Source organism: Ornithorhynchus anatinus, chromosome 12, assembly GCF_004115215.2.
Source record: "Ornithorhynchus anatinus isolate Pmale09 chromosome 12, mOrnAna1.pri.v4, whole genome shotgun sequence".
Lineage (NCBI taxonomy): Eukaryota > Metazoa > Chordata > Mammalia > Monotremata > Ornithorhynchidae > Ornithorhynchus > Ornithorhynchus anatinus.
The window spans coordinates 6,224,445-6,249,524 of NC_041739.1; the positions used below are offsets into that span (position 1 = coordinate 6,224,445).

At 47.3% G+C, this 25,080-nt stretch overlaps 1 protein-coding gene across 2 annotated transcripts in view; it reads left to right on the forward strand.

Moving 5' to 3' along the window:
• GPM6A (glycoprotein M6A) overlaps nucleotides 1-25,080 on the forward strand; it is a 156,130-nt gene that overhangs the window by 105,145 nt on the left and 25,905 nt on the right. For both annotated transcript variants that reach the window (XM_007673014.4, XM_007673015.4), the window contains exon 3: nucleotides 4,402-4,558. In XM_007673014.4, coding sequence (XP_007671204.2) covers nucleotides 4,402-4,558 — 157 coding nt within the window. The remainder of the gene's footprint in view (nucleotides 1-4,401; nucleotides 4,559-25,080) is intronic.

Consider the following 25,080-nt stretch of genomic DNA (forward strand, 5'->3'; position numbering starts at 1 on the left):
TTCTTGTTCGTCTTCTCCCAGAATTCAACAGTACCTCTCGTCGGCAGCAAGAACTACCTCATAAAAGTCGAGAAATTACAACATCCCCCCTTAGCCTCCACCCGTCCTGACTCTCCCATTCAGAGTGGACATTTGTCTGCTTTCCTACTGGTCTGTCGTCTGTCCCCTGTCGCCTGTCCAGGATTGATATGGCAGTCCAGCTCCACCACTTGTCTGTTGTGTAACCTTGGGCAAGTCACTTCACTTCTCCATACCTCAGGTACCTCATCTGGAAAATGGGGATTGAGACTCTGAGCCCTACGTGGGACAGGGACTGTGTCCAATCCGATCTGCTTGTTGTATCCATCCCGGCATTTAGTACAGTGCCTTGCTCATAGAAAGTGTTTAACAAATACCACAGTCATTATCATTGTTATTATCATCGAGAGTCTTTGTCGGATTTTTAACGCTCTTGCCCGGTCTCCCTCTTCCGGGGCTCCTGTCGAGTTCTGCGGCTCGGAAGCGGTGCCTGTGTCGAGAGGGACCTGGGAGGGAACTTTAGTATCCCTGGAATAAGTAGGGAGCTCGGTGACCCCCTGGAGAAATACTCTGCATCCAGGGCGTTCTGGATGAACTTCAGCAAAATGGATCAAGTGATGTTAAGCGATTATTCATTCAATAGTACTTATTGTGTTCTTACATATTGCTTACTGTATGCAGAACGCTGAATTCAGTGCTTGGGAGAGTGGGATATAACGATAGACACATTCCCTGTCCACAGTGCTCTATACTCGGTAAGCACTCAGTTTGTGATGATGAAGGTATTCTTACAGTGATTACTGTGTTTCAAGCACTGTTCTAAGCGTGGGCGTAGATGCAAGCTAAACATGTTGGACGCAGTCCCTGTCCCACCTGGGGATGTAATCTTAGTCTTAATCCCATTTTACAGATAACTGAGGAACAGAAAAGTGAAGTGATTCGCCCAAGGTGACCAACTGACAAGTGGTAGAGCCGGGATTGAAAGATTTCCAGACCCATGCTTTATCCCCTAAGCCATGACACTTCCCTTGGCTTCCCAATCTATACCATTGATTGTTTGATTGATTTGACATCATTATGATACTAATAATACCAAAGTCTCTACTATTAATTCTAGTGGTATTTGGTAAAGCACTTCCTATATGCCAAGCACTGTACTGGGGCTGGTGTAGATATAGGATATTCAAAGTCCCACTTGGGGCTCATAAGGAGGAAGGAAACAGGGATTGAATCCCCGTTTTGCAGATGGGGGAACTGAGGCACAGAGAAGCGAAATGATTTGCCCCAGGTCCCACAGCAGAGTAGTGCCCGAGCCACTGTCTCTCAGAAACCAGAATCTCTGACTGTCAGGCCTGTCCTCTTTCCACTAGCCCACAGTATGTGCCCGTCGCAGGACTTGTGTTATCACACGGGTTCCTTTGACCAACGTCCCCAAGGGCCAGCGGGGGCCACTCCACTCCTGGTGGAGGTGGCGGCCATGACTCTTGGTCAGAGTTCTGAAACCACCCTTAATAATGGCAGTATTCACTGAGCACTTCCTGGTTTCCGATAACTGTGCTCAGAACTGGCGTAGGTAGAGGATAATACTACTGATGATGATGATGGTATTCGTTAGGCGCTTACTATGTGCCGAGCACGGCTCTAAGCGCTGGGGTAGGTATGATAAGCTGATTGGACACTGTCCCTCATGGGGCTCACTTTGGCCCCACCCATATCTCCTGGGCCAGTCTGATCCCAAGGAAACTTGTGAGGGAAATGAAGAGAAAGATGTTGACCCATTCTTCACCCGCTTTCTCCCTCCCCCCTAACCTCCCACCCCTGTTCAGAACAAGGGCACAGGAGGTAGATTGGAACTGGCGTTTTTCTGTGGGCCAATGGAGAATGGCTGTTTTTGAAATGGAGCTGAAAGTTCATTCCCTTCAGCCTCGGGGGGGAAAAGATTATGGATTAAGATATTGAAGGTAGGCCACCTCCTGAAGTTTTACTAGACCATATTTCCAAGTTCACGTTTGCCAAACGATAAAGCCAATGTGCCAATAGAAACGGGAATATTTTGCAGTCATATGTTTTATTCAGTAAAGTGCTTGATGTATAATATGTATACATATACATACAATCCGCTATATACATATATAGTATACAAAAAGCACAGAACAAATGCCACTATTATTATTAGCAATACCAATAAAAGGAAATGGAGCTCCTGAAAAGCAAGACTTGATAGAATCAGTCAGCATTTTCAGTTTGAACCATACTAGGAAAAGCCATAGCACTCTCTCCTTCTGAGCAGCACTGGCCTAATAATCACTGACATTTACTGAGCGCTTACTGTGTGCAGAACACTGTACTAAGCGCTTGGAAGAGTAGTTGACAGGTATGATTCCCGCCCACAAATAGCTTGCAGTCTAGACGGTATCGAATGTATGCAATGATAACTCCAATCTGAGCACTGTAGAGCAGAGGACTGTAGTAAGCTCTTGGGAGAGTACGAGTTCAATTCATTCAGTCATATTTACTGAGCGCTTGCTGTGTGCAGAACACTTTGAAAGTGCAATACAGCAATGAAGAGAGAGAATCCCTGCACACCACAGGTTTACAAAGAACCTACTGTCTAGAGGGTATCGTTTATAGGTACAGTCTGGGATGCAAGTAATGTAAAGATAAAAAAGAAGCCAACTCTACCACAATAAATGTCCAAGTGTGAAGATAACACTCCTATCGCTGAGGCGTAAGAACATTTGTTGGGTATGAAAACACTGTTACAAGACTGACAGGGAATTTTAACAAATGATTCGGCCATTTTTCATCTTGCATCCCCGATTCAGATGTCAGGTGAAACCTGTGTTGTAGAGTACGGATTTATTTGAGAAAAATTGGGACAGGAAATGGGATATTAGTCAGTCAGTGCTATTCACTGAGGACTTACTATGTGCAGAGCACTGTACCAAGCACTTGGGAGAGTTCAGTAGAATAGGTAGATATTATTCCTTTATATATTTTGTGGCCATTGCTGCTGATATTTCTGTGAGATGGAAGCACGTTGTTTTCTACAATTTCTTCCAAATTCCATTATGGAATCCTCTTGAAAAATGAAACTTTGTTCAGCAAATAGTCTGGGGGGCAATTTCAATTGCTCTCCATTTTAGATTCTGACAGAAAAAGCTAGAAAAACAATCACAAGAGTGAGGAGGTGATGAGATTGCCTTTGGCATTATAGCTGATTAGACCTGCTTAGGAAATATAGACACTTGTACAGTGCATCATTATTTGAAGTTTTGACAAATTATTTTGATTACAATTTCAAGGAAAGTGATGATGTCTAGCCACTTCCTAAAATGTATTTTTTCCTTTAGAAATTACAGGTATTTCAAAATTCTGTGTAGATAGATAGATATGGGGAAAGAGAGGGATGCACATACATTTATATAAAGACATATATGTGTGTTCATAGATAATCATGAAAATAATTAATAACCGTGGTATTTGTTAAACGCTTACTATGTGCCAAGCACTGTTCTAAGCTCTGATATAGATACAAGGTAATCAGATTGTTCCACGTGGGGCTCACAGTCTTAATCCCCATTTTCCAGATGAGGTAACTGAGTCACAGAGAAGTGAAGTGGCTGGCCCAGGTGACACAGCAGACAAGTACCGGAGTCGGGATTAGAATCCATGTCCTCTGACTCCCAAGCCCGTGCTCTTGCCACCAGACTACGCTGATACATATGTTCGTGTTCTGCATAAGTGGATGTATATGTATACATTGTATAATATATAAGCATAAATGTGCATACATTTTAAGTGTGTTTTTTGTTATTCAGCGTCAAAGGAATTTTACTAGACACTATATGAAGAGACTTAGTTCCAAAACCCTTTGGAACTAGTGCGGCTTAGTAGATAGAGCATGGGCCTGGCAGTCAGAAGGACATGGGTTCTAATCTTGGCTCCGCCACATGTCTGCTGTGTGACGGTGGGCAAGTCCCTTCACTTCTCTGTGCCTCACTTACCTCATCTGTAAAATCGGGATGAAGAGCGTGAGCCCCATGTGGGACAGGGACTGATTAACTTGTATCTACCCAAGTGCTTAGAATAGTGCTTGGCACATACTAAGCACTTAACAAATACCATCGTTATAAAGATGAGTCGAGATTGATTAGCGCATATTCTAAGCCTATATTTTCTAGTCATCAAATCCCGAAAGAATCACCTCAAGATTTACGTGCCAACATCAGCTGAAACGTTTGAAATTCGGCCCCGATGACGAAGCGTCGATCGATGTCCAGTTTTCACTCCAGCCAAACTTCGGAATGCCAAAGTTTTGATCTTTCGGAAGCGGCATTACATCGTTCTCGAGATGACTCGACTTTGGCTTTTCCCTTGCAGGATCGACATCTTCAAATACGTGATCTACGGTGTAGCGGCGGCGTTCTTTGTGTACGGCATCTTGCTGATGGTGGAAGGATTCTTCACAACCGGTGCCATCAAAGATCTCTATGGGGATTTCAAGATCACCACCTGTGGCCGATGCGTGAGCGCCTGGGTAGGTTATTGCATCTGTCTTTGAGGTCTCCCGAGCATTTGTGGGTCTTGGGAACTCCTTACCAAAGACTGATTTGTTTCTCTAACTCCCCCGCCCCCAACCCCAATATCCCCCGGGGCCAAATGCTCAAAGAAAATCCAGTCGCGATCTGGTAGTCCCTGATAAACTATGAAATACCTGATTAGCTCCTGCTGACAGGGGTGGGTCCAGGTGCAAATGAGCCTAGGTTCTCGCGGGACACCAAAAAAAACGTTGAAGGTGATTAAAAACCGACGTATTTCCAGGATTGGAAGACCTTCTTTCAAAATAGGCCTTGCATCTCCTTAGGGAGTGTTTTGGGCCATTGAGATAGGAACCCACTGCTTCTGTCTGAACAAATATCACCAGAACCCGTGAGGTTCATGTTTCCGCTTGGTTGTGTTGGGGATGAAATGATCCTTTTGTGTGATTCTCGGGTCTCGGGTCTCGGGTCATTTGGTGAGGCCAAATTAAAACCTGACCCTGGTGACCGAGGAATCTTTTCATGGGCCTTGGGGTGAATCCAAACCTCAAACTAAAATTCTCCAGGGACTCAGCCAAACTGACTTGAGGCAGTGGAATATTTTGGTAGAAATGAAAATCCCTTCTCCTGCTGTCTGGTTACAGTTCTTGAGATCTGAGGGCAGAACAGCAAGGGAATGGCGCCTAATGTGCTTTCTTCTCTCTTCCTTTCCCATTCCTAGTCGTAGTACTTACTGAGTGCCTGTTTGGTGAAAGTGCACTGTACTAGTGCTTGGGAAGGGCAGATTGAAATGCCACATTTCCCTCCCACAAAGTGTTCACACTCTGAAGTGGGGAGTCAAACGTGAAAATATTCACAACTTCAGGGGGCAAAACTAATATACAGAGCAAAACATATATATGTAAGTGGTAAGGAGGGTGTAGATAAGTTTGTAAATGGCTGGGTTGGTTGGGGAATTATGTACAGAAAGAAAACTAGGCAGAAGAATGTCTCTGTACCTGTCCAATTTGTTAAGCTTTTATTAATAATAATAATGATAGTATTTGTTAAGTGCTCACTATGTGCCAAGCACTGTATTAAGCTCTGGGCTAGATAGAAGATACTCAGGTTGGACACAGACCCTGTCCCACAGGGACTCACGGTCTAAGTAGGAAGGAGTCAGAGTTAATCTTTTTATTAAAGAGGAAACTGAGGCACGGAGATGTTTTGTGACTTGTTCAAGGTCCTGTAGCAGACAAGTGGCGGAGCCAGGATTAGAACCCAGATCCTCTAACTCCCGGGCCTGTGCTCTTATCATTGGGCCACGGTGCTCCACCCTTTCTGCGGATTAACTTCTTGAATCTGCTCTGACCCATAATTCCCCAGAGAGTGGCCCTTTTGAGTTTCAACTACTAAGACTGGGTCTCTCTTCCTCCAAAGATATTTGCTCATTTTAAACATAGTCTGGGAAATGCTAACCTCTCTAGAAACCTGGACTCCACTCTCTCCTCTGCTTGGAAACAACAGAGATGGTCGATTAGCAATCTGGGACCTTCCCGCAGTGTAAGACAAATCACTATCACGGTTGGAGACTAAGGGGTGGAATTAGAAATACTGAGTCACTAAACCAACTGTTCTTTCTGCCTCAAACACCTTGAAGCAGAGTGAAAAAGCCAGCATAAAATAGATCCATAAAATAATGTCCTAAGATGCAAAGGAAGGGATTTTTTCAGCTTAGTAGTGGGATGTAGCCTGGCTACTGTCTATCTTGGTCTAAGAGGGAGCCAGGCCAAGTTCTGTGGTATTTTTTGAGCGCTTATCGCGTGCAGGGAACTGGACTAAGCGCTTGGGAAAGTGAGGTACAGTAGAGATGGAAGACATAACTCCATCCTCAAGGAGCTTAGAGTCTAGCGGAAGAGCTCACTATCTAGATGCCCCGAAGTGAGGAAATGAGGATGAGATCCAGCTTTCCCTGGATAATACCCCTTGAAGATCACCCAAGGGGTTCATTAGAAAAGTTCTTCCTTTTCATTTTCATACCTCACTTATGGTGAGGATACTGAGGCCCAGAGAAGTGAAGTGACTTGCCCAAGGTCACACTCAGGGAAGTCTCAGAAAGAAGCAGCATGGCTCGGTGGAAAGAGCCGGGGCTTGGGAGTCAGAGGTCAAGGGTTCTAATCCCAGCTCCGCCACTTGTCTGCTGTGTGACGATGGGCAAGTCACTTGACTTCTCTATGCCTCAGTTACTTCATCTGTAAAATGGGGATGAAGACTGTGAGCCCCACGTGGGACAACCTGCTTACATTGTATCTACCACAGCGTTTAGAACAGTGCTTGGCTTAAAAAATACTAGATTTATTATTATTATTATTATTATTATCATTATTATTAAGTGGCAAAGCTGAAATTAGAATCCAGGGCCTCTGCCTTCCCGGTTTGGGCTCTTTCCACTAGGTCATACTACTTCCCTAAAGTTTCTTTTGAATGTATAAATGTATCTGGTCCTTCTTTACCTATATAACTATTGATTATTACCAAGAATTCCAGCAGATTATTGATCTCCATGTGAAAGAGGGGCTAAATGCTATCTGATCATCTTTTCACTGACTCCAATGCATTAGCCTGTATTTGGCTCTCAGTAACTACCACAATTAAGAATGAACTATGATTTCCCCTAACAGAAATCCCACAGAGATAATTCCCCACAGGTTGTGTTTTTAAAATTCATTAATTTATGGAGCGCTTACTGTATGCAGAGCACTGTGCTGAGTGCTTGGAAAGTACAGTTCAGCAATAAAGAGAGACAATCCCTGCCCACACCGGACTTACAGTCTAGAAGAGGGGAGACAGAAATCAAAACAAGTAAACAGGCATCTATATAAATAAATAGAATCATAGATAGGTACATATTTACGGAAGTACTGTAGGGGGAGGAAGGAGGTAAAGCAAAGGGAGCGACGTGGGCTGATGGGGAGGAGAGGGGAAGCTGAGGAAAAGGGGAGCTTAGTCTGGGAAGGTCTCTGGCAGGAGGTGAGCCTTCAGTAGGGCTTTGAAGGGGGCAAGTGTGATTATTTGGCAGATCTGAGGAAGGAGGGCGTTCCAGCCCAGAGGTAGGACGCGGGCCACGGGTCGACGGTGGTACAGGCGAGAACGAGGCCCGTTGAGGAGGTTAGCGGCAGAGGAGCGGAGTGAAGACAGGGAGTGATATGAATGAATAACTTATGATTAAATGCATAGTGTTGTGGGACTGAGGAAGAGTCATCTGACAGGTGCAAATTCAAATGCAAGGGTGACGCAGAAAGGAGTGGGAGAAGAGGAAATGGAAGCTTATTCGGGGAAGGCCTTTGAGCCGGGGAAGGAAAAGTTAGTAGATGCTTTCCCTGCCCCTCACGGACCTTACATTCCGATGGGGGAGCTAGCGCCTACTGTGTGCAGAGCACCGTACTAAGTGGTTGGGAAAGTACAGTAGCTTTGGTAGACGCGCACAGTGGAAAGAGCCCGGGCTTGGGTGTCAGAGGTCATGGGTTCGACTCCCGGCTCTGCCTCTTTCAGCTGTGTGACTGTGGGCAAGTCACTTTGCTTCTCTGTGCCTCAGTTACCTCATCTGTAAAATGGGGATTAACTGTGAGCCTCACGAGGGACAACCTGATCACCCTCTATCTACTCTAGCGCTTAGAACAGTGCTCTGCACATAGTAAGCGCTTAACAAATGCCACCATTATCATTATTATTATTATTACCTTGCCTTCAGAGGGCTTACAACCTAGTGGAGGAGTCAGTCATTAAAATAAATAATAAATTAGATAGGAGGAAGCAAGGCATAAGTTCCACAAGACCATGTCCTCGGAGGGAAATGGAAATTCTCATTTTGGACCTGCAATCCGTGGTATTTATTGAGCATCCAAAGAATGCCGTGCACTGTACTAAGCGACTGGGAAAGTACATCGGAAGCAAGACACACGTTCACCACTCATGTGGATCTAATACCCTGGTGGAAATGCAAGTCTTTCAGCGAGGTGAAACATACTATGAAATGTGTGCTTCTCATTACAGGTGATGCAATCAATCAATCAGCAGCATGGCACAGTGGATAGAGCACGGGCCTGGGAGTCAGAATGTCATGGGTTTTAATCCCGGCTCCGCCTCTTGTCTGCTTTAAAGCCCTGGGCAAGTCACTCCATTTCTCGGTGCCTCAGTGACCTCTTCTGAACAAATGGAGATTGTGAGTGTGAGCCCCAGGTGGATCAGGGAACTGTGTCTAAACAGATTTGCTGGTATCCACCCCAGCGCTTAGTACAGTGCCTGGCACATAGTGAGTGCTTAATAATGATAATAACGTTGGTATTTGTTAAGCCCTTACTATGTGCAGAGCACTGTTCTAAGCGCTGGGGTAGACACAGGGGAATCAGGTTGTCCCACGTGGGGCTCACGGTCTTAATCCCCATTTTACAGATGAGGTGACTGAGGCGCAGAGCAGTGAAGTGACTTGCCCACAGTCACACAGCTGACAAGTGGCCGAGCCGGGATTCGAACCCATGACCTCTGACTCCAAAGCCCGTGCTCTTTCCACTGAGCCACGCTGCTTAACAAATGCCATTATTATTAGTAGTAGTAGCATTATTTAGTGAGCATCTGTGTGCAGAGAACTGTACTGAGCGCTTGGCACTCTACCGAACGTTTGGTATCATTCTTGATAGCAGATAGATTTTTGAAATATAGCAGGTAGGTTTTGAAAACCAATTCTCCCACAGATTCATCATACCAACTGGCAAGTATATAGTAGATGACGCTACATATTTCTGTCACCATAGCAATGCTGCAACTTGTGGTGTTGACGAGAGCAGAAGGCCAGAAACTACTCATTTTTCATTTGATTAGAAAATCTTATTTACCCAAAGCCTGATTTCTTACTGGTCCAATTTCTTCAACCCCCGTGCCCCAGGCTAATATCAGGGAATGGGATAAGAGTGGCCTCTGGCCTGTGAGCGAATCACTCCGGTCCTGGCTTCCACATAATTTCTCTAGATCATCTTTTCCTCCTTTGCCCAACCATAATAATAATAGTAATAATAATTATGGTATCTGTAAAGCACTTACTATGTACCAGACACTATACTAAGCCTTGGGGTGAATACCAGCAAATCGGGTCGGACACAGTCCCTGTCCCACATGGGGCTCACAGACTCAATCCCCATTTTACGGATGAGTTAAGAGAGAAATGAAATGATGATGATGATGGAATTTGTTAGGCGCCTATTATGTGCCAAGCTCTGTTCTAAGAGCTGAGGTAGAAACGAGGTAATCAGTTGGCCACAATCCCTGTCTCACATGGGGTTCACGGTCTTAATCCCATTTTACAGCTGAGGTAACTGAGGACCAGAGAAGTGAAGTGACTTGCCCAAGGTCACACAGCAGACAGGTGGAAGAGCCAAAATTAGAACCCAGGTCCTTCAGACTCGCAGATCGATGGTCCGTGCACTAGGCCACACTGCTTCTCACTGGGATGGAAACTGCTTCTCTCAGGTGGGGAGGGTCACTGAGGGTTTGCAAGATGTGTCAAAGGCCTCGGAAAGACTGAATCCCAAAGAGGCCACATTCTGCCTAGTGTTTAGGGAAGGGAGGACCAGCATTGGTCTCAGCTTGTTTGGAAACCATTTGAACAATAATAATAATAATGATAATTATGGTATTTGTTAAGCACTTTCTTTGTGCCAGGTACAGTACTAAGCACTGGGGTGGATACAAGCAAATCGATTTGGACACAGTCCCTGTCCCACGTGGGGCTCACAGTCTCAATCCCCATTTTCCAGAACAGGTTAACTGAGGACAGATAAGTGAAGTGACTTGTCCAAGGTCACAGAGCAGACAGGTGGCAGAGTGGGGGGCTAGGGCCGAGGCCTGATCCCTGAGGCGACGTCACAGGGTGATCTCGAACTCCCCACCTCCCCCGCCGATGCTGATGCTCTTCTTCCTCTCCCCAACCCGCCCTGTCTTGTCCATCGTTCTTCGAATGCGGGGTGAAGAATCTACGGCAGCCTGACCTTGTGAGGGACTGAGAGGGGGCCAAAGGGCGGAGGGTCCCACAGAGGCAAAAGTAGGTTTCCTTTATTCTGGAATTCAAGAATGGCCTCAAGGACTCTAGTTTTCTAGTTTCTCTAGTTTTGCTAGAAGAATCCAACACGACCAGTGAGGGAGTCGAGATGGGAAATGATAGAGCCCGGTATTTTTGTGTATGTGTGTGTGTGTGTGTGTGTGTGTGTGTGTGTGGTATTTGTTAAGCATTTGTTATTATGTGATATGCCTTGTGCTAAGCACTGAGGTAGACATAATACAGTCAGACCAGACACAGTCCCTGTCCCATCCAGGGCTAAGGGGGAAGCGAAATCAGGTATTGACGAGGAAACTGAGGAGGCCCTGAGAAATTACGTGAGTTGCCCAAGGAAATGATAATGATAATGATTATCATGGTACTTGTTAAGCGCTTATTACGTGCCAAGCACTCTAATAAGCGCTGGGGTAGAGACGAGTTAAGCAGGTTGGACACGGTCCCTGTCCCACATGGGGCTCACATTCTTATCCCCATTTTTCGGTTGAGGGAACTGAGGGATAAGAGAAGAGAAGCGATTTGCCCAGGGTCACACGGCGGACATGTGGCGGAGCGGAGATTAGAACCCGGGTCCACCTGACTCCCAGGCCCGTGCTCTATCTACTAGGCCACACCGAATCCCACAAGCGACAGAACCGTACTCTGCCCGTCAGGCCACGCTGCCTCTCTCTCGATCAGTTCCCCGGATCGGGATTGGATTGGGGGTCCCGAAAGCAGGGCCCCGGAGGGCAATCCATCCACTGGCACCGATGATCTGCTCCTTATCTCCCGGCATCCAGACCCGTCGCCCGCCCGGTCGAGGAAGAGCCGGGGCCCGGCGCCTCAGGAGAGGTGTCCAGTCAGCTCGGGGAGCGGCGGTTGTGCTGGTAATAGTCAAAGTGATGTGACGTGTCGCACCTGTGTGAGCAGAGCGGCGGCTGTGTGGACTCCCCCGGAGGCGGGACCACGGGGGACCAGGCCTCCGCCCCGGGCCCCGGCCACCCCACCGGAACCAGCGCCGCCACCAGGGGCCGGAGGAGGACGGAGGCGGCGGCGGCGGCGGCCATAGCCTGGACTCCCGCGGAGGCGGCACGGCAGTGGGTGAGGCCTAGGAGCCCGGCCCGCCCTCTCCTTCACACTGGGCCTGGCCCCGCTCCCGGGGAAAGGACGAGGGCCGGGGTCTGGGTGCGGGGAGGGAGGCCGCGCAGCCTTGGAGACACCCGCCAACGCCGGTCTTCATCCCACAGGGCCTCAGGCCTCAGGGGATTGAGACCCATCTACCTCATCTTCCCCACTCTCCCTGCTCCCCCGAATCCCTCCTTTCACCGCCACTCCTTCACTCCGGCCCTGTCGTTGCCTCTCTTCGCCTCCGTGGAGTTTGTCTTTCTGTCTTGTTTCGCTCTTGAGTGGGTGGTCTCTGAGGGCAGGACTCGTAACGGACGGCAAACGAGATGGGGAATGGCCCCTTTTAGAAACAGACGGCGGAACGTGAGCATCCCGCTACCCTCCCTAAGGAGAGTTGGGGTACGGGGGATTCGTTCATCCTTTCAATCGTATTTATCGAGCTCTGACTGTGTGCGGAGCACTGTACTAAGTTCGTGGGAGAGTACAATTGTAAAAATAAGCAGACACATTCCCTACCCACAGTGAGCTTACTCTTTTCTTGCACTATCAACTGGGTCTGATGGTCATATCCACAACCCACTGCATCAAGACCCCAATTTGCCTTGACCAAAAAAGTTTCGAAATTCAGAGTTAAATAATCTCACTGTTTGGACCGAAGGACTGTCAGTGGAAAATAAGTGCATTTTAATGCCACCCCTGATGATGACGGTGGTTCACCTCAGAAAAACCCCTGAACTATTTTTCTGAGCATTATTTTTTCCTGCTTTGCCATCCTCAGGCTGAGATTTTGAAGGGTTCTCTTCAACATCCCGCAGGGTAAACAACACTCTGATTAAGTTCAAGTTGACTATGAATTGTTGGGAAAGGATCATTTTTCGGTCAGGCAGAGGGGCGTCGCTCGATGCCGGTGGGGTTAATTCCAGATTCGGAGTTATAAACTGCAGATACAAACAATCCTGGCTGCTTCCTCATCTTTACCTCAGTGTTCAGTCTCTCCTCCCGCTAAGACTCCCTACCAAGGTCCCCATGTGGTTCCCAGGCCCTACCCCAGTGCTAAGTACAGAGTCTGGTGCCTAGTAAACACTTAACAACTGCCATAATTATTGTTAATTGCAGGGAATGGGGTCCACTTATTCCCCTGGCTCAATGACATATGGCATCCCTGCACCTTTTTTAATTTTTTAAATGATATTTATTAAGCACTTACTCTGTGCCAAGCACTGTACTAAGGACTGAGGTAGATACAAGCTAATTAGATTGGCTGTTCCACATGGGGCTCAGAGTCTTAATGCCCATTTTGCTGGTGAGGGAACCGAGGCACGGAGAAGTGAAGTGTCTTGCCCCAAGGCCACACACGAATAGACAAGTGGCAGAGCCGGGATAAGAATCCAGGTCCTTCTGACTCCTAGGCCTGGGCTCCATCCACTAGCCCACACTGTTTCTCAACGTTGCCTGTCCAACCAGATGCCTCCTCTAAAGGGGAGGCGGGGGGGGAGTGCAGTAGCTACTTAGGGAGCCCAGCAGAATCTGACCAACTCTGTGTTTGTGAAATTCACTTGTGGTTTGTCATTCATCGCCGTTCTCGTTATGTTGTGCACCATAAGAAAGTCCCTCGTCACTTAGATGGCGTCTCTCTCCCCCATCCCACCCCATCCCCTCCCTCATCCCACCCCGTTCCAGAGACAGGGTTGTAGCTGAACTGGATTTCTGGACCAGCCTCTGCTTCTTCCTCTAAACTTGACTCTATATTTTAAGCTCATCCTCTGGACTGTAAGCTCACTGTGGGCAGGGAATGTGTCTCTTTCATTGTTATATTGAACTCTTCCAAGACTTAGTACAGTGCTCTGCACACAGTAAGTGCTCAAAAAATACCATCGATTGATTGAATAGGCTTTGAACCCCGGCAACTCTGGCCAACTACCTTTTCGCTCACAAACCTGGCCCCAGCCAATTGGAATTTGCCAACTTTTTGTGATTATTGCAGAGTCGTCATATTTCATTTTCAGCACATAGGTGAATGGGGACAGGGGTTCTGGTGGACTGAAGTTTGGGTGGGGACAAGCTTCAAGGAGCTAAAAAGCTAAAAAAAAGACCACCTCAGGTCTTCCCAACCTTGAATAAAGAGGTTATTAATAAACATCCAATAGAAAGATTAAATGATATGAAATAAATGGGGTACTTCTTTGATAAATACCAATAATAAAAATAGTAATAATAATGCTAATAATGATAACTATAAAGATGATTTCAGCCCGGATTGAAAACTCCTGCGTCTTTTCAGAGCTCCGGGATGAGCTAGAGTCAACTCAGAAAGCCAAGGGAGCCTTCATTCCCATTGTCAATCAGTCAATCAATCGGTCAATCAATGGCTTTTATTGAGCCTCACTGTGGGCAGAGCACTGTACTAAGTTCTTGGGAGAGGATGATATAACAGAGTTAGTAGACACATTCGGTCATTCAATCGTATTTATTGAGTTCTTACTGTGTAAAGAGCACTGAACTAAGCTCATTCCCTGCCCACAGGGAGCTTACGGTTTAGGGAAGTTTATAAACCCCTGATTGGGTTTTAGTGGGATCGGGGATGATTGTGTAAATGACTCGAGTAGCCTGGAAATGCACTTGTTTATAACTAAGGGAAAAGGATGGTACAACAGCCAAGATTCAAGAGCTAATCCAGACAGCTGGAAATCTGCACATGTGGGGCCTCAGATGATTGTCAGGTCCTCACCTCAAGTATCAATCGATCAATCCGTGGTAGTAATTAAGTAGTTCCTGTGAGCAGAACACTGTACTAACTGCTTGGGAGAATAATCGTAATAGTAATGATGGTAATAGTAATTACGGTATTTGTTAAGCACTTACTAAGTGCCAGGAACTGTACTAAGCACTGGGGTGGATAGAACCCAGATCCTCTGACTCCCAGCCCCAGCTCTATCCACTAAGCTTTGCTGCTTCTAGTCATGGAATGATGCTGGCATCCGGTGGTTTGGGGAAAGAAGAGGAAGTGGTGTGGATGGAAGATGAAACTTAAAAGTTGCCACCAAAGTGGATGAATGAATAGTCTGGATGTTCATCCCCCTCTAGCCCCGTAAACAAAATGCACAGCTTTATTCTCAAAATCTGCCCGCATCACGGGTTGCTTTTGAGAGTGCTATTTTTAAGAAGGTGTGATGGAGGAGGTGTGAGCTCTTTCTACAAACAAGTAGCACGGCCTAGTGGAAAGAGCACGGGTCTGGGAGTAAGAGAAGCTGGGTTCTAATACTTGGCCAAGTCACTTCACTTCTCCGGGCCTCAGTTCCCTCATCTATAAAATGGGGATTAAGACTGTGAGTCCCATTTGGAACGTGGACTGTGTCCAACCTGATCATCTTCTATCTTCCCCAGTGCTTAGTACGGTGCCTGGCACGTAGTAAGTGCTTAACGAACACCATTTTAAAAAAAACCAAACAAACTTCTATTTGTAGGAACTGGCAGACATCCTGATATTAGCTTTGAAAGATTTTGCTGAGAAAATCCCTTGCAAAATGGACTCCAGGTTTCTAAGCCCTAAGACACACATTACTGCCGAAGAAAGAAAATAGATGGGAAATCAGAAAAAGGATTGAGATCTCTTTTTGATCACTCGGCAGGTGATTCTCTGTAGATAGCATCTCAGAGGCTTTTGTGGCTTTTGTGGAATGACAGCCGATGGGCCAGGTTCAATTTACTCAGCCTCCCCATTCCAACCCTCTCACGCCCTTCTGACCTGCAAGAACGCTGTGGTCCGGTTGTGTCGATAAGAGACCATTTCGACTTCATGTACCCTGAGGCACTTAAAGATCCCAAAACCGCATGTCAACAGCATCCCAGCCTGTGAACGTGCACTGAGAGGCAGAGAATCAGTGCGTTTTCATTGCACACTCCCTCGGGTCCTTTCCCAAAGCCAAAGTTCTCTTCTTGAGAAAAAGCATGGGAATGCAGACATTTCCGGGTTTAAAAAGAAATCCCAGTTCAAGAGAATCTATTCCAAAGCCACCAGAGCTTTCTTCTACCTTCTCATAAACACTTCTTTTCAGGTTGCTGTGAAATGTGTTTTAAATAGCAAGAGATTAACTTCAGGTATTATAAAATCTCACTCTAATCTTTCTTTTGCAGTTCTGATGTAAAGGAGGGTGACGGATTCAATTTTAGGCTTTGTTCCCTAAGAACCCCAACCTGCCCAGCTCCTGTGACGGATTCAGTTTTAGGCTTTGTTCCCTCAGAACCCCCACTTTCCCAGCACCCGTGTCATAGCCATTTCTCCCATTCACCGAGTCATCATAATCAGAAGTCGATTTGAATCTATCGGGTCATCTGTCCGTTTGAAATGAAGATAAAAATTGCTTCTGTGTGGGCCAGTATTTCTAAGAAATTTCAGCTGGCAAGTCAGGTGTTAGAAATCCCTGCAAAAAAAGGTTTTAATATGAATATTGAAAAGCAGAGAGAGAGAGAGAGTCCCTTCAGTCGGCAAAGCATTGTTTTTGAAGGGGTTCCTACCTCGTGTGCAGACTGTGAACCCCATGTGGGATAGAGAATGTGTCGAACCTGATTATGTAGTATAGTGCTAGACAAATAGGAAGTAACAAGTACTATAGAAACAAACAAAAATAATTATTAAACCGTATTCTCCTTGAGAGCAGGGATTGTTTCTGTCGACAGTATTGTACTCTCCCTTAGTATAGTGTTCTGTACAATGTAAAGGCTCGAATATATACCACTGATTGAGTCATTCATTCAGTTGGATTTATTGAGCGCTCACTATGTGCACAGCACCCAACTAAGTGCTTGGGAGAGTACAATATAACAATAAACGGACACGTTCCCTGCCCACAGCGAGATTACAGTCTAGAGATTAAAACTAATGGAGGACTCTGTCTGAAGTGCTGTATCCATCATTTCTGATCAAGTTGAAACAGGAGTTGGGGTGCAAGAAATACCACCAGGCCGTTTGCCGGGCTCTTAAATGTGTGTTTTTTAGGCAGGAAAGGGGGAGATCATTCCAATCCAATTACACTTTTTCTGGACTACCATCGAATCGGCCCCCTCTTCAGTCTGAACCCTTATGGCTTCAGCATAGGGAAGCAGCGTGGCTCAGTGGAAAGAGCCTGGGCTTCGGAGTCAGAGGTCATGGGTTCGACTCCCGGCTCTGCCACTTGTCAGCTGTGGGACTGTGGGCAAGTCATTTAACTTCTCTGTGCCTCAGTTATCTCATCTTTAAAATGGGGATTAATTGTGAGCCTCACATGGGACGACCTGATTAACCTGTATCTACCCCAGTGCTTAGAACAGTGCTCTGCACATAGTAAGCGCTTAACAAATACCAACATTATCATTATTATTATTCAGCAGTGGCGTTCTCTACGTTTATCTCTCAGATTTAGAAGAAAGGATTGCTCTGTTTTGGGGAAGGGATCTCTTTGTTTTTCCAGCTTCCAAATGAAACACTGATTTCACTATCATCATACAACCGGTGGGGTTAGAAAGGTGAACAATCATTCAGTCGTATTTACTGAGCATTCGTGTTGAGCACTGTACTAAGTGCTTGGAGCAGGGTTGATAGACACATTCCCCGTCCACAACGAACAAAGAGTCTAAGGGGGGAGACACATTAATTTAAATAAATAAATTGTGGATAGGTACATAAGTGCTGTGGGGCTGGGGATGTGCAGAGCACTGTACTAAATGCTTCGGAAAGTACGATAAAATATAGCTTGTGGACACAATCCCTGCCCAGAGTGGCTTAGACCCTAAAGGGAAAGGCAAACATTAAAATAAGTGATAGATATGGGAAATAATAGATTATAAGGTTACATAATAATTATGGCATTTGTTAAGCTCTGTACTAAGCACTGGGGTGGGTATTCATTCAATTCATTCAATAGTATTTATTGAGCGCTTACTATGTGCAGAGCACTGTACTAAGCGCTTGGGATGAACAAGTCGGCAACAGATAGAGACGGTCCCTGCCGTTTGACGGGCTTACAGTCTAATCGGGGGAGACGGATAGACGAGAACGATGGCAATAAACAGCGTCAAGGGGAAGAACATCTCGTAAAAACCGATGGCGACTAAATAGAATCGAGGCGATGTACAATTCATTAACAAAATAAATAGGGTAACGAAAATATATACAGTCGAGCGGACGAGTACGGTGCCGTGGGGATGGGAAGGGAGAGGTGGAGGAGCAGAGGGAAAAGGGGAAGATGAGGCTTTAGCTGCGGAGAGGTAAAGGGGGGATGGCAGAGGGAGTAGAGGGGGAAGAGGAGCTCGGTCTGGGAAGGCCTCTTGGAGGAGGTGATTTTTAAGTAGGGTTTTGAAGAGGGAAAGAGAATCGGTTTGGTGGAGGTGAGGAGGGAGGGCGTTCCGGGACCGCGGGAGGACACGACCCGGGGGTCGACGGCGGGATGGGCGAGACCGAGGGGCAGCGAGGAGGTGGGCGGCGGAGGAGCGGAGCGTGCGGGGTGGGCGGTAGAAAGAGAGAAGGGAGGAGAGGTAGGAAGGAGCGAGGTGACGGAGAGCCTCGAAGCCTAGAGTGAGGAGTTTCTGTTTGGAGCGGAGGTCGATAGGCAACCCCTGGAGTTGTTTAAGAAGGGGAGTGACACGCCCAGATCGTTTCTGCGGGAAGATGAGCCGGGCGGCGGAGTGAAGAATAGACCGGAGCGGGGCGAGAGAGGAGGAAGGGAGGTCAGAGAGAAGGCCGACACAGTAGTCTAGCCGGGATATAACGAGAGCCCGTAATAGTAAGGTAGCCGTCTGGGTGGAGAGGAAAGGGCGGATCTTGGCGATATTGTAGAGGTGAAACCGGCAGGTCTCGGTAACGGATAGGATGCGTGGGGTGAACGAGAGGGACGAGTCAAGGATGACACCGAGATCGCGGGCCTGCGGGACGGGAAGGATGGTCGTGCCATCCACGGTGATAGAGAAGTCTGGGAGCGGACCGGGTTTGGGAGGGAAGATGAAGAGCTCAGTCTCGCTCATGTTGAGTTTCAGGTGGTGGGCCGACATCCAGGTGGAGACGTCCCGGAGGCGGGAGGAGATGCGAGCCCGAAGGGAGGGGGAGAGGACAGGGGCGGAGATGTAGATCTGCGTGTCATCTGCGTAGAGATGGTAGTCGAAGCCGTGAGAGCGGATGAGTTCACCGAGGGAGTGAGTGTAAATGGAGAACAGAAGAGGGCCGAGAACTGACCCTTGAGGAACTCCAACAGTTAAAGGATGGGAGGGGGAGGAGGCTCCAGCGTAGGAGACCGAGAATGATCGGCCAGAGAGGTAAGAGGAGAACCGGGAGAGGACGGAGTCCGTGAAGCCGAGGTGAGATAAGGAATGGAGGAGGAGGGGATGGTCGACAGTGTCAAAGGCAGCAGAGAGGTCAAGGAGGATCAGAATGGAGTAGGAGCCATTGGATTTGGCAAGAAGGAGGTCACGGGTGACCTTAGAGAGAGCAGTCTCGGTAGAGTGGAGGGGACGGAAGCCAGATCGGAGGGGGTCTAGGAGAGAATGGGAGTTAAGGAATTCTAGGCATCGATTGTAGATGACTCGTTCTAGGATTTTGGAAAGGAAGGGTAGTAGGGAGATAGGACGATAACTGGAGGGGGAAGTGGGGTCGAGAGCGGGTTTTTTTAGGATGGGGGAGACGTGGGCATGTTTGAAGGCAGAGGGGAAGGAGCCCTTGGAGATTGAGTGGTTAAAAATAGAAGTTAAGGAAGGGAGGAGGGCAGGGGCGACGGTTTTAAGAAGGTGAGAGGGAAGGGGGTCCGAGGCGCAGGTGGAGGGGGTGGCACTTGCGAGGAGGGAGGAGATCTCCTCTGAGGATACTGCAGGGAAGGATGGAAAAGTAGGGGAGGGGGTCGGTGGGGGGGAGGGGAGAGGCGGAGGGGTGACTTTGGGGAGCTCAGACCTGATCGTGTTGATTTTCGTGAGGAAATAGGTGGCCAGATCATTGGGGGTGAGAGATGGGGGAGGGGGAGGAACGGGGGCCTAAGGAGAGAGTTAAAGGTCCGGAACAATCGGCGGGGGTGACGGGCGTGGGTGTCGATGAGGGAGGAGAAGAAGCTTTGCCTGGCGGAGGAGAGGGCAGAGTTAAGGCAGGAAAGGATAAATTTGAAGTGTGGTACAAGCAAACCGGGTTGGACACTGTCCCTGTCCCACATGGGGCTCTCAGTCTCAATCCCCATTTTACAGATGAGGAAACTGAGGCCCGGAGAAGTGAAGTGACTTGCCCAAGGTCACAAAGCAGACGAGTGGCTGAATCAGGATTAGAACCCACGACCTTCTGACTCCCAGACCCCTGCTTTATCCATTATGCCACCCGAGTGTTTGAGGACCAAGGAGGATTAGTGGAAGCGGGTGAGGGACAGACCCCAGAGAAGATTTTTAACTACCAATAACCTACTGCTCATTGCGTTTATGAAGAAAGTGTGTGTTTGTGTGTGTGTGAGTAGAGAGAGAGGGAGAGAGGAAAAGAGAGAGAAAGGGAAGAGGGTGAGAGAGAGAGAAAATGTGCTGGTAGGAAAAAAAGGTAAAATTATCTAAAAGTGTCCGGTTGGACAGTGCATAATAAGAATTTCTCTGCCGACCCCCATTCTTATTTCGACTCAGATGTCGGCTTTCAGACGTTCACATCTAAAGAGGTAATAAAAGCGAAGGACACGACCAAACACTGAAGAGAGGCAAATTTCCAGTGTCGCCTAATTGTCCAAACTGCAGCTATTTTCTTGCCGTCTGCTGTGAACTGTCGCGTGTCATTATGATTCACAATGTGTGAAGATTGTCGAACATTCTGTTTATGCCAGATCTTTTCTCTAAATATAGCCTCCTGTTTTCTCTCTCTCCGAGGAAAAAGCTCTTTGGTCATGATGGAAGCCAGACTGTCTGAGCCTGTTGGATAACTCACAGAAGCTTGAGAAATGGAATTTTAAGTTCATTTTTCATATATATTTTATGAGACTCCATGAGATTCATCGACAGCTCTTATTCTTCATTTCTTGGATATTTTTTGTGGCTGCCTTATGGCTTCAAGTATCTTGATTTCATGAGACAAGAAACACTCACTTCCTATTATGGTTTATCATTTTTTTGGGAGGTGGCGTTATTAAATACTTATTGGGTCATAAGTGCGAGGGTGGATTCCAGGGTGTGTGCACAGACTCGGTCCCTGTCCCATGCGGGGCACGCAATCTATCTTATTCCCATTTTACAAGATGAAGAAAATGAGGACCAGAGAGGCTAAGTGACTTGCCACAGGTAACACAGCAGGCAGGGGCAGACCTGGGACTCAACTATGGATCTCCCAACTCCCATCCTGGATTCTTTCCCATATGTCATGCTCACCGATATTTCTGAATTCTGTCGCCTTATTAATTTCATTTTCACTGGGTATGGTGAAAGGACTGGGAAGCAGCGTGGCTTAATGGAAAGAGCAGAGATCCTCGAGTCAGAGGATCTGGGATCTAATCCTGCCTCTGCCACTTACCTGCTGTGTTTGACCTAGGGCAAGAAACTTAGCTTCTCCGTGCCTCAGTTTCCTCATCCATAAAATGGGGATTACACCTTACTCCTTCCTACTTAGACTGTGAGCCCCAGGGGGGTTCGGGGACTGACCGCACCCAAAGTGCTGATCACGGACCTACCCCAATGCTTAGTGCAGTGTTTGGCACAAGGTAAGTGCGTAACTAAGTACCATAGTTCATAGTGAATATATGTCATTCAGAGACACTTATTATTAATAATAATAATCACGGTACTTACAACGTGCCAGACACTGTACTAGGCACTGGGGTGGATACAATCAAATCAGCTTGGACACAGCCCCTGTCCCACGTGAGGCTCACACTCTCAATCACCATTTTACAGATGAGGTCCCTGAAGCACAGAGACGTAAAGTGACTTGCCCAAGGTCACTCAGCAGACAAGTGGCAGAGCTTGTTCTCGTCTGCAGCCCCTGACTCTGTTTTCAGAACTTCATCTCAGATCCTACCCCTGCCCTGATTACAGAGTCCCCCCAGTGTGGATTTTTGGGACCCCAAGTTCCCCAAGAGTCCACAGGTATATGAAATCTTTGGTCATGAGAGCACTTTTAGCCCCAGCACAGCCTAGGCAACAGAGTTCAGCGGCAGGGCTAAGGGGGAGACTCTGAGGAAAGGATTTGACTGGATGGAGCTTTTACTCACCAGACAGACGCAGGGCCTCCGCTGTCTCAACTTCACAACTCGGTCTCCCTGAAGAAGAGAAATCAGTAAACGCATACATCTGTGCACAATCATTGTAACTCATATCCCTACTCAACCCAACAAAGTGTTATGTGTTTTTTTTTTTCCAAGTGAAAGCTGGAGGGTTTTTTTCATATTTGACCCCACCTTTGCCTCCGTGTCCTGCTGAGAGGGTTGGAGTCTGTGCCTTTTTCATTCAATCGTATTTATTGAGCGTTTACTGTTCATTCAATCATATTTATTGAGTGCTTACTGTGTGCAGAGTACCATATTAAGCGCTTGAAAAGTACAATTCGGCACCAGATAGAGACAGTGCCTACACAGCAATGGGCTCACAGTCTAGAAATGGGCTCACATGGAATCCAATCATGTCATGTGTTGCTGGGAGCTTCAGAGGCGTCTCGGGAAACCGTAGTTCCAGAACAATTTCAGTGAGCATCCTTACCTTGCCGCTGCAGTGCTCCTCCTTGACCTTTTTGAAGCTGTGAGCACTGCCGGCTTTCTGAACTCTGACATGAGAAAGAGATCCAAAGACCAAACAAGCTGCAGCCTATTGTAAACTGATTTAGCTCCTTGGAGACCCAGAGTCAAGATCCAGTGGAAACCAACTGATACTGTGGGTCGGAGATTTACCTTTAGTTGCTTATATATGAGGAAAATAAATCCTCGCATATGGCGTTAGAGAACCGGTAAGGCCCTTAGCCTCTGATGTATTCCTTTCTTCCCTTCCCTCACAGTCTAAGTCGGAAGGAGTAGGATTTAATCTCCATTTTACAGTTGAGGAAACTGAGGGATAGAGAAGTGAAGTGACACACAAGGTCACGCACCAAGCAATTGGCAGAGCTGGGATTAGAACCCAGGTCTTCTGACTCCCAGGCCTGTGCTTTTTCCACTAGGCCATCCTGCTTCTCTCTAAACCATGCTCTTCCTGGGTATACTTATACTGGCTTCAGGAGACTGCAGTGGGATCTGGGGAGCTTCCACTAGGAATGAAAGACATAAATAAGACACAATTTCTCAGATCAGATTTGGCTAAGCCTGGTATTGGTGTATCCTGGAAAGGCAGCCGATTGAAGGCTACCTTCCCACCTTCTCTCTCCCCGCAAACCCAGTCAGAGACAGAATAGCACTTTGTCATTTTCCCCATCTATCGTTCAAGAAGAAATGCGGGGTAACCATGAAGATGGATTGCAAGGAGAGCAACCATCTCCCCGTTCCTCCAGGCTGTCCATCGCCCTTGTCAGAGACCTAATCCAGGGCCAGAAGGAAGACAGGGCGCAGATGTTTCTTATAAGGCATCATGAGAGTCACGTACTCTGGTGGGGGTAGGTCTTTTAATTCAGTTCCCCCTGAGGTGAACTTCAACCTTGACAGGATTCTTGGATGTTGTTGTGATGATGATGATGATCATGGTATTCATTAAGTACTTTGTCTGTGTCAAACACTGTTCTAAGTGCCGGAGTAGATACAGGTTAATCAGTTGAACACAGGCCCTCTCCCACATGGGGCTCACAGTCTAAGTAAGAGCAGAAACGGGCATTTTACAGATTTTACCCATTTTATAGGTTACGCAGGTTAGTTAAGTGACGTGCCCAAGGTCACACAGCAGAACAATGGCAGGCGCAGGATTAGAACCCATATTCTCTAACTCCCAGGTCCAGGCTCTTTTCCACTAGGCGTGCTGCTCCTCTAATGTTTGCTATGCAATATCCTAAAGGGTCTAACTGTGTCAGCATCAGAGATCTTGGTAGACGAATGTGAGTCCTCGGGAGCAGAGGCTTTCCTCCATCAGTCCAAAGCGTAATAACCGTTTATCTGCATTCAAGTCGGTGTCTTTCATAGGCTCTCCGGCCCGCGGGAGGAAAAAGCCACGGTACGTGTTGTCCTGCTCACGCCAAACGTGACTCTACTGTCTCTGGTTCCCTGGGGTTTCCTCTCACAACTGGGATCCAAGCTAATCATGTCTCTACTAAAGAGTTTTCCTTCCCCTCAGATTCTTTATAGGTCTATATCGGACTCCCTCCCTCAGGCAGACCTCCCAGATAGTGTTAAGATGTGACTTTAATTTCATGTAATTCGATTTAATTGAATGTGAAGCAGCATGACCTAGCAGATAGAGCCCGGGCCTGGGAATCAGAAGGACCTGAGTTCTAAAGCAGGCTCCGCATTTGTCTGCTGTGTTACGTGGGGCAAGTCACTTCACTTCTCTGGGCCTCTGTTCCCTCATCTGTACAGTGAGGATTAAGCCCGTGAGCTCCGGGTGGAACAGGGACTGTGTCCAACATGATTAGCTTGATTACCCCAGCAGTTAATATAATGCCTGGTACATGGTAAGTGTTTAACAAATACCATAAAAAAAAAAAATCCCTCTGGGCTACATCAAACATTTCCCCATGGTTTATCTGGATCTGTTTCCCTAGGCCAGACAGACACCATAATTCTAATTATGGTATTTGTTAAGTACTTACTCTGATGAGCACTGTTCTAAGTCCTAAGTTAGATACAAGATAATTAGGTCGGACACATCCCGGTCCCACCAAAGGATCACAGTCTATGGGGGAGGGAGAGCGGGTACTGAATCCACATTGAGGAAACTGGGGCACAGAGAAGTGAAGTGACTTGTCCAAGGGCAAACAGCAGGGGAGCTGGGATTAGAACTCAGGCCCTCTGACTCCAGGCCTCTGCCTCTTTCCACTACGCCATGCTGCTTCTCATGCCATTTATCCTGATGATTAAAGCAAAATGATCATCTTGTGATCTGCTGTTTCATGCGCCAGGCCCTGGCATCCAGTCCTAGGCCTCTTTGGCTCTTTTCTGGGAGAGAACCAAAGTTCACTGAAACAGCAAAAGTCCCTCTAATCCTCTGGAGGGGAATTTCCTCTGATCCGCAAAGCAGGAGGGAGGTGTCTCGCCCGTAGAAGGAGAGGGTGGCCCTCGACGAGAAACTGAGGTCACTGAGACAAACCTCAAAGGGCGAAACGCTAAGAGGAGCCATCAGGAAGCCCACACTGGGTGAGATCAGAGGCCCATGTCAGACTATTAGTGCCTGCTGCCCTCACAAAACAATTCTTCTAAAACTCAAGCTGCAAAGTAGCCCAGGTTTGTGTAT